Below are 14,858 nucleotides of genomic sequence, written 5' to 3' on the forward strand. Positions count from 1 at the left end.
ACAGGTTTTTGGACACCTGGGGAATCAAGGGATACGAGATCGGGCGGGAAAGTGGAGTTGAGGTCGATGATCAGCCATGATCTTATTGAATGGCGAGCAGGCTCCAGGGGCCGTGTGGCCTACTCCTGCTCCGAATTCTTATGTTCTTATGTTCAGTGACAAGCCGCCCTTTGAGGACCGGGGCCTGAGTCTATCACTGACCACAGCTCGGAGAGTGGGGATTCGGGCAGGGTCTGATCCCTGGACCCTTGCCAGCAGGGGCTGTAGGGACTGTGCCCCAGCCAAATCTCTCAGGGTCAGTCCCAGTGAAACTGACCGTCCAAGGCTGACACTCACAAGGACGCTGCAATTTCCCCTGAAACAGACAGGCATTGTGAGGCGAGCAGCGCCTGGTGGGCAGGTCCGGTCTGGGGAAGCAGCCCCTCCGCTGAGGGCTGGAGATCAGCGCCTGCTCTCCAGACAGCCCACAACCCGCATGTGCTCTCTGCATTTTCTGGAAGCATCTCAGTGACGGGATCGCGACATTTAAAAAAAAACCCACAGAAGACAACGTCAGGCGGAGAGATGCAGAGCACCGAGAGACGGGTAATTCCTGATAAGAGTGGTTAGAGAGAGAGAGAGAGAGGGGGAATGCAGATCTTCGCTGTAATTCGCGTGAGAAACTGATGAGCACTGAGATCAGAACAGAATTAAAGCGATCTGGGAATTCAGAAGGAAATGTTTTAAAGTGTGAAATTGGAATTTAAGCAGAAACCATTAAAAAATATCACCAAGCAGCGAGCCGGAATCTGAAGCTGTGATTATAAGAAATATATGGAGGAAAAACAACACATTCCGACTGAAGCAAACTTGGTTTCCCTGGTGAATACTGGACGGCAGCCAGTGGTGTGTCAGAATCCTTCTCCCGGCGATTCACGCGTGTTTGTGTTGACTGTGAGTCGACTCCAAGCCAGCCTGTGACTTGTTGAGACAGCAGGAGATCCAGCTTGTGAACCAGGCCAGAGATGTCCCCTAAACTTTTCATCTTCCTCTTCCTTCAATCGGCCATTCAAGCGAGGTAAGTTGTCGTGGTATACGTGCAGTGTGTTCCCCACCTATCTCAGCCTTGCTGTTTCATCTCTCTCTCTCTATGTCTCTCCTCTCTCTCTCTCTTTAATCGAACTTTCAATAAAAATTGTTCAAGAGATGGTGGCTCTAGTACCTGACTTCTCCAACCCTTCTCTCTCACTCTCTCTGGGTTAGGGCACTATATCACTGGAGAGATTCCCCAATTGCTGCGAATCAATGTAAAACAGCCCTGACAGCAGCAAGTGCTGCTCAACTGAACTTCAAGGTGAGGGAGATCTTAAAGGAGCAGGACCCTCCGAAAGATATGCTTGTCAGCCGCCTTAGGTGGCGGGTTCCGTTTGCAGACTTTGACAGTGAGGGTTTCCTTTATTTTTGGCTCTTTGTTTAAAGTAAAACCAAATTAATAATGTGATGTTGCTATGGTTACGGTCAGACAAGGCAGTGATGTGAAGTCTCTGTCTTGTCCAGACACGGAGGAAAGCCCTTTTCAGGTATGCCAGTTTCTGAATGTTCAGGAACTCTAGGGGTTGACGTAGTTCGATGAGCTTTCCAGAGATAAAATCAAAGAATGATGCAGAACGGAAGGAGGCCATTCGGCCCATCGTGCCTGTGCCGGCTCTTTGAAAGATTCTCTTCAATTAGTCCCACTCCCCCTGCTCTTTCCCCATAGCCCTGCAAATCTTTCCCCTTCAAGTATTTATCCAATTCCCTGTTGAAAGTTATTATTGAATCTGCTTCCACCAGCTCTTCAGGCAGCACATTCCAGATCACAACAACTCGCTGTGTAAAAAATATTCTCCTCACAGCCCCTCTGGTTCTTTTGCCGATTATCTTCAATCTGTGTCTTCTGGATACCGACCCTCCTGCCACTGGAAACAGTTTCTCCTTATTTACTCTATCAAAACCCTTCATGATTTTGAACAGCTCTATCAAATGTCCCCTTAACCTTCTCTGCTCCAACCACAGCTTCTCTGGTCCCTGCTGAGTAAATGCTGTGAGATTGGGCGCTCTCCTGTAAAGTGGTGCAGTTGTTGAAATGTGTAATTTCCTTGTGCTCACTCTGTGACACACACGAGCTCACCCCGCTGTGTTCACATCACTGGACAATCTACAGACCAAGAGTTTTGGGAATGTCAGATTTGAGGCTCACCAGTTTTGGACCCAGAATCATTTCTTTCTGTTGAGGAACGGCTGAGTGAAGGGCCAAAGCCTACAGGTGCAGGGAACCCACCAGGGTTGGAAGCATTCAGAGCTGCTCTCCTGAGGCCTTCAGTTGTGAGCTGAGACAAAGAGTGAGAGAGCATCCCAGCGATGCTTCAGGCTCTGTGCTGAGTGTGTTGATCTCGACTCGCATGCTACAGTTACCCTCAGTGGCCCTGGGTGAGGCTGGCAAAAACATCCAGGATTCCTGTTGCTGTTCCTACTTGTGGTTTCTGTGGAATGTGAGCGTGCATGCCTGTGTCTGTGTGAATGGGTCTTTGTGAAAGTGTGAGTGTGTCTGTGTGAGTGTGTCTATATCAGTGTGTGGGTCTTTGAGTCTGAGTCTGAGTGTGTTACTGTGTGTGTGTCTGTGTGAGTGCGTGTGTCTGTGAGTCGATGAGCGTGAGCGTGTGTATGAGTGTGTGTGTGTGTGTGTGTGTCTATGAGTATGATTGTGTGACTGTGTGAGACTGTGAGTGTGTGTGCTTGTGTGTACATATATATCAAGTGAGGATAGGCTCCAATCCCCCTCCGAATAGTCTGTCAAAATTCACACTCTGGGTACATTATCTGGGCAAATTGTCGGAGGTCAAACACTGAATAAAGGTGGAAGTGGGATCAGGTGATAGTTTTCAAATCCTGGAGAAGAAGCAGGAAATAATGAGAGGAATAGTTTGAAGAGAGAGAGACAGACTGATAAGAAGGGGAAGGATGTAGGTTGGAGGCTAGAGGTGAGAGCAGGATTGATAGTCTGTCACACAACTTATAAAAAAGGGAGAGTGCACATCAGTAGTTAAATGCAGCACATTGCTTGGCTAGATCTGGTGACATTCCTCAGCCACAAGTCCCTCGATCTAGACTCCTCCACACGTTGATGGTCCCTGATAAACCCAGCGATCCCAACCTGCTGACTTTTTCACCCTCCACATATCATTTTGATGGGAACTTTGCCCCGGTCCCAAGGTGCAACTCATTCTTTACAAACACCTTTGCATTTTCTCTGCACTTGAAGGAATGAGGAATTATGTCTTAAGTGAGGATGGGAGCTGACCACGCAGCCTCCTGGGGCAGGGTGAGGGGCTGACCATCTACCCCGGGGTGTGGTACATCACACTGCTCACCAAACTACAACTCGGCTAAACCAAAAGTTACCAGTTAGTTCTGAATTCTGTCATTCTGTGCTGTGCCCCCGAAGCAGTCCTGCAGTTGGATTGAGACCACTCACACTCAAACCCCACTACCAGCAGTGCCAGGAGGTGTTCATCTCATCAGTCGCAGCTGCATTCCAAACATGGCTTCAGAGCAGAAATCCAATCAAAATTTTACTTGCTTCAAAGTTGCGAGAACTGTGAACGTGCAAAACCTCTTGTGAGCAGTGTGAGATCTCTTGTGATCAGGGATTTGTGATGGTGCGAGACCCCTTGTGATCAGTGCCCTTTAGTGGTGTGAGACCCCTTGTGATCAGGGCCCTTTAGTGGTGCGAGACCCCTTGTGATCAGGGCCCTTTAGTGGTGCGAGACCCCTTGTGAACAGGGCCCTTTAGTGGTGCAAGACCCCTTGTGATCAGGGCCCTTTAGTGGTGCGAGACCCCTTGTGATCAGGGCCCTTTAGTGGTGCAAGACCCCTTGTGATCAGGGCCCTTTAGTGGTGCGAGACCCCTTGTGATCAGGGCCCTTTAGTGGTGCGAGACCCCTTGTGATCAGGGCCCTTTAGTGGTGCGAGACCCCTTGTGATCAGGGCCCTTTAGTGGTGCAAGACCCCTTGTGATCAGGGCCCTTTAGTGGTGCGAGACCCCTTGTGATCAGGGCCCTTTAGTGGTGCGAGACCCCTTGTGATCAGGGCCCTTTAGTGGTGCGAGACCCCTTGTGATCAGGGCACTTTAGTGGTGCGAAACCTCTTGTGAACAGGGCCCTTTAGTGGTGTGAGACCCCTTGTGATCAGGGCCCTTTAGTGGTGCTTGACCCCTTGTGATCAGGGCCCTTTAGTGGTGCGAGACCCCTTGTGATCAGGGCCCTTTAGTGGTGCGAGACCCCTTGTGATCAGGGCACTTTAGTGGTGCGAAACCTCTTGTGAACAGGGCCCTTTAGTGGTGCGAGACCCCTTGTGATCAGGCCCGTTAGTGGTGCGAGACCCCTTGTGATCAGGGTCCTTTAGTGGTGCAAGACCCCTTGTGATCAGGGCCCTTTAGTGGTGCGAGACCCCTTGTGATCAGGGCCCTTTAGTGGTGCAAGACCCCTTGTGATCAGAGCCCTTTAGTGGTGCGAGACCCGTTGTGATCAGAGCCCTTTAGTGGTGCGAAACCCCTTGTGATCAGGGCCCTTTAGTGGTGCAAGACCCCTTGTGATCGGGGCCCTTTAGTGGTGCGAGACCCCTTGTGATCAGGGCCCTTTAGTGGTGCGAGACCCCTTGTGATCAGGGCCCTTTAGTGGTGCAAGACCCCTTGTGATCAGGGCCCTTTAGTGGTGCAAGACCCCTTGTGAACAGGGCCCTTTAGTGGTGCGAGACCCCTTGTGATCAGGGCCCTTTAATGGTGCGAGACCCCTTGTGATCAGGGCCCTTTAATGGTGCGAGACCCCTTGTGATCAGGGCCCTTTAATGGTGCGAGACCCCTTGTGATCAGAGCTCTTTAGCGGTGCGAGACCCCTTGTGATCAGAGCTCTTTAGTGGTGCGAGACCCCTTGTGATCAGAGCCCTTTAGTGGTGTGAGACCCCTTGTGATCGGGGTCCTTTAGTGGTGCGAGACCCCTTGTGATCAGAGCCCTTTAGTGGTGCGAGACCCCTTGTGATCAGGGCCCTTTAGTGGTGCGAGACCCCTTGTGATCAGGGCCCTTTAGTGGTGCGAGACCCCTTGTGATCAGGGCCCTTTAGTGGTGCGAGCCCCCTTGTGATCAGAGCCCTTTAGTGGTGCGAGACCCCTTGTGATCAGAGCTCTTCAGTGGTGCGAGACCCCTTGTGATCAGAGCCCTTTAGTGGTGCGAGACCCCTTGTGATCAGGGCCCTTTAGTGGTGTGAGACCCCTTGTGATCAGAGCTCTTTAGTGGTGCGAGACCCCTTGTGATCAGGGCCCTTTAGTGGTGCGAGACCCCTTGTGATCAGAGCTCTTTAGTGGTGCGAGACCCCTTGTGATCAGGGCCCTTTAGTGGTGCGAGACCCCTTGTGTTCAGAGCCCTTTAGTGGTGCGAGACCCCTTGTGATCAGAGCTCCTTGGTGGTGCGAGACCCATTGTGATCAGGGCCCTTTAGTGGTGCGAGACCCCTTGTGATCAGGGCCCTTTAGTGGTGCGAGACGCCTTGTGATCAGGGCTCTGTGATTTTTTTAAAATTCGTTTGTGGGATGTGGGCATCGCTGGCAAGGCCAGCATTTATTGCCCATCCCTAATTGCCCTTGAGAAGGTGGTGGTGAGCCACCTTCTTGAACTGCTGCAGTCCGTGTGGTGAAGGTACTCCCACAGTGCTGTTAGAGAGAGAGTTCCAGGACTTTGACCCAGCAACGATGAAGGATCGGCGATATACTTCCAAGTAAGGATGGTGTGTGACTTGGAGGGGTCAACTTGGAGGTGGTGGTGTTCCCCTGCGCCTGCTGCCCTTGTCCTTCTAGGTGAAAGAGATCGTGGGTTTGGGAGGTGCTGCCGAAGAAGCCTTGGTGAGTTGCTGCAGTGCATCTTGTAGATGGTACACACTGCAGCCACGGTACGCCGGTGGTGGAGGGAGTGAATGTTTAAGGTGGTGGATGGGATGCCAATCAAGCGGGCTGCTTTGTCCTGGATGGTGTCGAGCTTCTTGAGTGTTGTTGGAACTGCACTCATCCAGGCAAGTGGAGAGTATTCCATCACACTCCTTACTTGTGCCTTGTAGATGGTGGAAAGGCTTTGGGGAATCAGGAGGTGAGACACTCACCGCAGAATACCTAGCCTCTGACCTGCTCTTGTTGCCACAGTATTTATGTGGCTGGTCCAGTTACGTTTCTGGTCAATGGTGACCCCCAGGATATTGGTGGTGGGGGATTCAGTGATGGTAATGCCGTTGAATGTCAAGGGGCGGTGGTTAGACTCTCGCTTGTTGGAGATAGTCATTGCCTGGCACTTGTGTGGCGCAAATATTACCTGCCACTTATCAGCCCAAGCCTGAACATAGTCCAGGTCTTGTTGCATGCGGGCATGGACTGCTTCATTATCTGAGGAGTTGCAAATGGCACTGAACACTGTGCAATCATCAGCGAACATCCCCATTTCTGACCTTATGTTGGAGGGAAGGTCATTGATGGAGCAGCTGAAGATGGTTGGGCCTAGGACACTGCCCTGAGGAACACCTGCAGCGATGTCCTGGGGCTGTGATGATTGACCTCCAACAACCACAACCATCTTCCTTTGTGCTAGGTATGACTCCAGCCAGTGGGGAGTTTTTCCCCTGATTCCCATTGATTTCAGTTTTGCTAGGGCTCCTTGATGCCACACTCGGTCAAATGCTGCCTTGTTATCAAGGGCAGTCACTCTCACCCCACCTCTGGAATTCAGCTCCTTTGTCCATGTTTGGACTAAGGCTGTAATGAGGGCAGGAGCTGAGTGGTCTTGGCAGAACCCAAACTGGGCATCAGTGTGCGGTTTATTGGTGAGTAAGTGCCGCTTGATAGCACTGTCGATGACACCTTCCATCACTTTGCTGATGATTGAGAGCAGACTGATGGGGCAGTAATTGGCCGGGTTGGATTTGTCCTGCTTTTTGTGGACAGGACATACCTGGGCAGTTTTCCACATTGTCGGATAGATGCCAGTGTTGTAGCTGTAATGGAACAGCTTGACCAGAGGAGCGGCTAGTTCTGGAGCACAAGTCTTCAGCACGATAGCCAGGATGTTGTGAGACACTTGTGATCAGGGCTCTGTGCTGGTGTTAGAACCCTTGTGATCAGGGATTTGTGATGGTGCGAGACCCCTTGTGATCAGGGATTTGTGATGGTGCGAGACCCCTTGTGATTAGGGCCCTTTAGTGGTGTGAGACACTTGTGATCAGGGCTCTTTAAAGATGCGAGACACGTGATCAAGGCCCTGTGATGGTGCGAGACACTTGTGATCAGGGCTCTGTGATGGTGCGAGACAATTGTGATCAAGGCCCTGTGATGGTGCGAGACAATTGTGATCAAGGCCCTGTGATGGTGCGAGACGCTTGTGATCAAGGCCCTGTGATGGTGCGAGACGCTTGTGATCAAGGCCCTGTGATGGTGCAAGACACGTGATCAAGGCCCTGTGATGGTGCGAGACACTTGTGATCAGGGCTCTGTGATGGTGCGAGACGCTTGTGATCAAGGCCCTGTGATGGTGCGAGACGCTTGTGATCAAGGCCCTGTGATGGTGCGAGATGCTTGTGATCAGGACAGTAATTTTTACACACTGTTTCAGTAATGCGATGTGGACATCGCTGGCAAGGCCAGCATTTATTGCCCATCCCTAATTGTCTTTGAGAAGGTGGTCGTGAGCCACCTTCTTAAACTGCTGCAGTCTGTGTGGTGAAGGTATTTCCACAGTGCTGTTAGGGAGGGAGTTGTATTAATCTTGTATTAACTCTTGTTATGAATGTGTGAGATTGAGTGGTTGGAGAAATCCTTCGATTCACTCATACCTCATAAAGTCGCGGACTGTTCAGCTTTAACCCTCCAGCCAATTCTCAGATACTGAATCAATTCCAGCCCAAACTCAGCATATGACAACTTATTTAGAAATATTACAATCCTGTTTTACCACATTGCAAAATTAATGCCGTGTAATCTTTATACTTATTTACAGAGAAATTTGAGTGATTTAAAATGTTAAAACAATTTTTATAGGGTAGATAGACAGAAACTATTTCCTCTGTTGGGGGAGTCCAGAACAAGGGGACATAATCTTAAAATTAGAGCCAGACCTGTAGTGTTTGTGCTTTAAGTCAGAACTACTTTTTACAGCTCCTGTATACTGTAATACCGGCAGTGACCACACCGGTATATAAGCTGTGCGCATGCCTCTGTACCCCAGTCTAGAGATTACCATCCTCCAGTAAAGACCTGTTATTTGTTTATGTACAGCATCCGTGTAATTATTTATCCACTGAACCACGGATCTAACAGTGGCGACGAGTGTTGATGCGAATCTACCTGCAACATAAAAATAAAAATAAAAAATAGTCGAGTCCAGGAACACGGGCGTCGACCGCGAGCAACCGCCTAGCAGTCAGGCAGAGATCCAACTTCGCTGGGGAGGCTGTGGAGAGCTGGGCTTGGTTCCCCAGCCACAACAAGCAGTAAGAGACCGACGACAGGTCCGGAGCAGACCCTTCCCGAGCAGCGGCGGCTGGAGCCGACCGACGGCAGAGAGAGAGAGCCGGGCAGCGTCGATGGGGTAAGAAAGAGGGTGAAGAGAGCAGGGCGTAGCCGGGGGTTGATCACCGAGCGGCGTCGAGGAAAAATACTGCAAACCGGAGAGAGAGGGGGTAAGAAACAGCTGGGTTCTAGACTGAGCGGCGTCGACAAATATCAAGAGAAGAACTCGCAGAGCACAGCCAGGGATCACGGGCTGATCAGGGTCCGCGGGGCGAAGCAAGGGGAGACGCCATTGAGCCGCGGAGAAGCAGGGAGAGCATGGGAGACGCCATTGAGCCGCGGAGAAGCAGGGAGAGCGCGGGAGACGCCATTGAGCCGCGGAGAAGAAGGAAGAGCGCGGGAGACACCATTTTGCGAAGCCGCAGCGGAGAAGACGGGCGAGCGCGGGAAGGAAGGAAAGCGCGGGAGACGCCATTTTGTGCCAGCGGAGAAGAAGGGGAAGCGCGGGAGGCGCCATTGGTGATAGTTAACGCACAACCAAGGATGCCGAAGAGTGGCAGTATCTCTACGTTCGACAATGAAGTCGAAGATTGGGCGACATATGTGGAACGTATTGAGGTGTACTGCAGGGCGAATGAAGTGCCAGATGCTAATAAAGCACTGGTTCTGTTAAATTCCATGGGTGCAAAAACTTATGGGTTACTGCGAAATCTAATAACCCCAGAGAAGCCGGTAAACAAGAATTTTGAAAGCATAGTAGAAATCCTACAGGACCACTTAAACCCCACACCGCTGCTGATAGCAGAATGATTTAAGTTCCATAAAAGGAACCAACACAAAGACGAAAGCAAGGCTGAGTACCTAACGGAACTGCGCAAGCTATTGAAATACTGCCAATTTGGAGCGGGACTAGCAGACACGTTAAGGGACAAGTTTGTGTGTGGGTTACAAAGTGAAGGAACCCAGAAACGGCTTCTATCAGAAAAGGACCTTACGCTGGACAAAGCTTTCAGTATGGCAGTATCACATGAAGCAGCTGCAAGGGGCGCTGCAGAGATACAATGGAGACCGCAAGAATATGGCACCAACGAAATGACCTATGGAACAGGGAAGTGCTATCGCTGCGGCAGAACAACACATGACCAGAAAGATTGTTGGTTCAAGGACCAAGTGTGCAGACAGTGTGGGAAAGCAGGACACATAGCAAGAGTCTGCAGGTCTGGGAAGAAAACCAACAGTAAGAAATCTCCACAGGGGAAGTACAAAAAGGTACACCAGGTGATGGACAGTGGTTCAGACGAACAGAAAAGTGACACAGACTCCGGAAGCAAGGAGCTGGGTTGTCTGAAACTACATAATGTAACCGAAATGGAGGATCACCAGACGATCTGGGTTACACGCAAGATAGACGGAGTCCAAGTGGAAATGGAATTGGACACAGGGTCAGCTCTAACAGTCATAAATCAAAGAGACTACAAGCGGCTGTTTTCACACATACCCTTGAAAGCTACGGAGATTGTCTTGAAGACGTATACGGGGCAAAAAGTCTACCCCAAAGGAAAAATAAGGATGAAAGTGACTATAAAGGTCAGGAAATACCTAAAATGGATATATATGTATTGCCAAATGGAGGACCACCACTGCTAGGACGTGAATGGATCCGGAAGATACATTTAGATTGGCATTCCATACAGGCACTGAAGGTGGAGGCCAAAAAGGATGACGACGTCACACCTGGACGACTGTCAAAAATGCTAACTGACGCAAAAGAAGTATTCCAGGAGGGACTAGGAACACTAAAAGGAATAACAGCAACAATTAAAATAGAGGATAATGCAAGCCCAAAGTTTCTGAAGGCCAGACCAGTGCCTTATGCGATCAGACCAGCGGTTGAAGCAGAGCTGGAAGGGTTAGAACGTTCAGGAGTACTGTCCAAAGTGGACTGGAGCGAGTGGGCTACACCCATCGTTCCTGTAATGAAGAGGTCGTTGAGTAATACGCCTGGGGAACCAAAGAAGGTCCGCATCTGTGGGGATTTTAAGGTGACAGTGAACCCAGTCCTTCACACGGTGCAATATCCGCTTCCACGAATTGAGGATATTTTCGCCTCGCTATCTGGTGGTAAACGCTTCACCAAAATTGATCTAGCCCAGGCGTACTTGCAAATGGAGGTAGAAGAAGCTTCGAAACATTATCTTACGATCAACACCCATAAAGGTCTCTATCAATACAACCGGCTGGTGTTTCGAGTAGCCTCGGCTCCGGCTATCTGGCAAAGGGCGATGGATCAGGTCCTGCAAGGGATTCCAGGGACCCAGTGTTATTTGGACGACATCTTGGTCATGGGCGAAAATGACGGTGATCACCTCGCTAACTTGGAGAGGGTGCTCGCCAGATTGAAGGAATATGGGCTACAAGCTAATCGCCACAAGCGCGAGTTTTTCCAGAAACAGATCTCGTATTGCGGCCACGTCATCGATGAAGAGGGGTTACATAAGTCCCCTGACAAGATAGAGGCAGTAATCAAGGCTCCAGCACCGGGAAATGTGTCACAACTGAGGTCGTTCCTCGGGCTGGTAAACTATTACCACAAGTTCTTACCAAATTTGTCTATGGTATTACACCCGCTGAACACCCTACTGCAAACAGGGGTACCATGGAAGTGGGATGAGGAACGTAGACGAGCTTTCCAGAAGTGTAAAGAATTGATCACATCAAAAGAGGTGTTGGCCCATTTCAACCCAGCACTACCAATTTGTTTGGCATGTGATGCATCACCCTATGGCATTGGAGCGGTGCTGTCGCACAAATTCCCAGACGGGTTGGAGAGGCCAGTAGCCTTTGCGTCTCGGTCACTAACCTCAGCCGAGCGCAACTACGCCCAGATTGACAGGGAGGCCCTCAGCCTAGTATGGGGAGTAAAAAAATTCAACCACTATCTACATGGACAGAAGTTCACCTTGCTGACTGACCACCAACCACTTGTCTCCATCTTTAATCCTAAGAAGGGCGTGCCAGTAATGACTGCACAGCGGTTACAAAGATGGTCCCTGTTTCTATGGGCGAATCAATATGAAATCGAATATAAAGGCACGAGACAGCATGGGATCGCTGATGGGCTATCGTGCCTGCCACTGCCTACTGTGGAGGAAGCACCAGCAGTGGACCCTATCGAGATATTTTATTCATCGATAATTGATCGATTGCCAGTAACAAACGCGGATATAGAGAAGGAGACCCGCAATGAATCGACGCTGTCACGGGTATATGAATTGACAGTGAGGGGATGGCCAGCACATGGCGACTCACTGTTGCCAGCATTCTCATCTAGAAGAGAACAGCTGTCAGTATGCCAGGGGACAGTGATGTGTGGATCCAGAGTGGTGATTCCACCCAAGTTAAGGGAGAGAGTGCTAAATGAGCTACATGAAGGTCATCTGGGGGGAGTGAAAATCTAAAGCCTAGCTAGGGCTTATGTGTGGTGGCCGGGTATCGATCAACAAATCGAAGACCTAACTAAGAGCTGCTTAGGATGCCAGAAGGTCCAAAATGCACCACCACATGCCCCTCTACACCCATGGGAGTGGCCCTCCTCTCCATGGCAACGGGTGCACATTGATTTCGCTGGTCCATTCATGGACTCAATGTTCTTAATAGCAGTGGATGCTCATTCAAAGTGGCCTGAGGTGATAAAGATGTCTTCAACCACTACAGAGAAAACGATTGCAGTCCTACGGACCATATTTGCCAGAAACGGGTTGCCAGAGCAGATCTGCTCTGATAATGGACAACAGTTTGTGTCCGACGAGTTCCAAAAATTCATGAAAAGGAATGGGGTAAGGCATTACACATCCGCCCCGTATCATCCAGCCACCAATGGATTGGCTGAGAGGTTCGTACAAACCTTTAAGAAGGCGATAAATGCCATGTGCGATGAGGAAATTCCACTACAGCATAAGATGGACAATTTCTTATTAGCCTACCGAAACGCGACACATGCAGTTACCAACCGGACCCCGGCCATGATGTTCTTTAACCGAAGGTTGAGCTCTCGTCTGGACTTGCTCAGACCAAATGTGCGAAGAAATGTTGAGGACAAACAATTCCAGCACATCAACGAGAAGCCGACAAGAAGCTTCAATGTCGGGCAGCCAGTCTTGGCCCGGGACTATCGAACAGAGAAGTGGCAACCCGGAACGATATGTACAAGGCAGGGGCCATTAATGTACACAGTGGATGTCGGGGAGAACATTGTGAGACGCCACGTCGATCAGATCTTAGCATCACAGGAATGCGTCAACCCCATGTCTCGAGTACCTGGGGATGAACCCGACATACCGGTAGTATCTACTTCAGACCCAGTAGCAGTGGAACCCGATGAACTACCCGATGAAAGGGGGTCAGAATCGCCTCTGCACCAAGAACAAGAACCTCTGGAAAGGCGCTATCCCGAAAGGGTCAGGAAGCCGCCCCAAAGACTGAATCTATAAATGGACTTTTGTTATTGATTGTACATGTTATTTGAATATTAAGGGGGTATTATTAATCTAAAAAGGGAGGAATTGTAGTGTATGTGCTTTAAGTCAGAACTACTTTTTACAGCTCCTGTATACTGTAGTACCGGCAGTGACCACACCGGTATATAAGCTGTGCGCATGCCTCTGTACCCCAGTCTAGAGATTACCCTCCTCCAGTAAAGACCTGTTATTTGTTTATGTACAGCATACGTGTAATTATTTATCCACTGAACCACGGATCTAACAAGACCATTCCGGAGTGAACTCAGGAAACACTTCCTCACACAAAGGATTGTAGAAATCTGGAACTCTCTCCCCAAAAGGCTGTGGATGCTGAGGGTCAAATGGAGCTTTCAATATTAAGAGCAATAGATTGTTATTGGGTAAGGTATCAAAGGGGTGTGGAGCAAAGATGGGTAGATGGAGTTGAGGTACAGATCAGCCATGATCTAATTGAATGGCATAACAGGCTGGAAGGGCTGAGTGGCCTCCTCTTGTTCCTGTGTTCCTAAATCCTGGTTGGTCTTGGGATCAGACTGTGTAATAGTGCTGTCAGTCACCTGGTTTGCTCTTTCTTCTTTCCTAATTTCCCTGTTTCCATCATAGAAAGTGCTGATTCTTGTTGCCGCTGGCCACTCTCTGGTAACTTGTCCAAGTGCTTCATGTCTGAGCCTAGACTCTGATTGTTGGCTGGCTGTTGAACTGCGGAGGGCATCACCGCCAAGCCCAATCCTGTCCTTGTCTAATATGCAAATTCAATATTGCAGTGCCTATTGTGTCATAACCCTGGTCGATTCTTTCCCTGCCCATCCCAGGCTCTGGATCCATTTGTAAAATCCCAATTACTGGAAGCTCTGAGGGGCTAACAGCTGTACCACATTGAGTGGACACATTGCTCTCCCTGGCTGTAGAAGAATGTAGAGAGAGTGCAAGCACTCTGTGTGCCATCTTATGGAACGCAACCCAGGTGTGGGTGAGAATAGGGCCGGGAATGAGCGTGTACCTCCCATCTGACACTGGTTGCCTTCAAGTTGGGGTGTGAGGGAAGGATCTTGGTCCCTTGTCAGATGTTTAAGACAGGGAGGACAAGGTAGCAGGAAATGTGAAAGCTGCTTCTACCATTGCACTGGTTTGAGATGTGACTGCCTCTTTGTCACTCAGTTAACTGGTGAGGTCAGTGAGATATATGTGGGTTTAAGGAGCTGAGCGGGCTTTGCTGGAAGCTGCACTCACTACCAGCACCTTCCATCGATGTCAAAAAGCCAGATGCTCCTTTGCTGAATTTCTCACAGGAACCCTCACTGAAGGGTAGCTGCAGGTTCGGGTCTCCTTGCAGTGACAGAAGTTGTTGCTGACAGAATGTGGCTGGCCTGCCCCTTTAAAACTGCAGCCATTTTAACGCTGCAGCAGCACCAGATTCCCCACCGGGTGGTCTCCTTACAACACTGGGAGTCCGCCCTGAATAATTCATCAAGGCCCCACTCCCCTCACCCTACCACTGGCTGCTGTGCCTTCAGCTGCCTAGCCCCTAAAGCTCTGCAATTCTGTCCATAAACCTCCCTGCCTCGCGACCTCTCCCTCCTGTAAGATGCGCCTTAAATCCTACCTCTGTCACCTGTCCTAATATCTACTTATGTGGCTCAGTGTCAAATTTTGAATGATAATGCTCCTGTGAAGTGCCTGGGGATATTTTACTACATTAAAGCTGCTATAAAAATAAAAGTAGTTGTTGTGTTTGTGGGCATCAAGGAATATTTGCAAAGTGGGTAAATGGGGTTGAGGTAC

The 14,858-nt window shown here is 49.9% G+C and overlaps 1 protein-coding gene across 1 annotated transcript in view; it reads left to right on the plus strand.

Annotated features, from left to right (window-relative positions):
- Positions 1 to 373: 373 nt before the first annotated feature.
- The window catches only part of LOC147124880 (gamma-aminobutyric acid receptor subunit gamma-4-like), a 782,579-nt gene continuing 768,094 nt past the window's right edge, over positions 374 to 14,858 (plus strand). The window contains exon 1 of the mRNA XM_085994155.1: positions 374 to 1,057. Within this exon, the coding sequence (XP_085850281.1) occupies positions 1,005 to 1,057 (53 nt within the window). The 5' untranslated portion in view covers positions 374 to 1,004. The remainder of the gene's footprint in view (positions 1,058 to 14,858) is intronic.

Source organism: Somniosus microcephalus, chromosome 1 (genome assembly GCF_052327205.1).
Source record: "Somniosus microcephalus isolate GS21.2 chromosome 1, FLI_Smic_1.0, whole genome shotgun sequence".
Classification (NCBI taxonomy): Eukaryota; Metazoa; Chordata; class Chondrichthyes; order Squaliformes; family Somniosidae; genus Somniosus; species Somniosus microcephalus.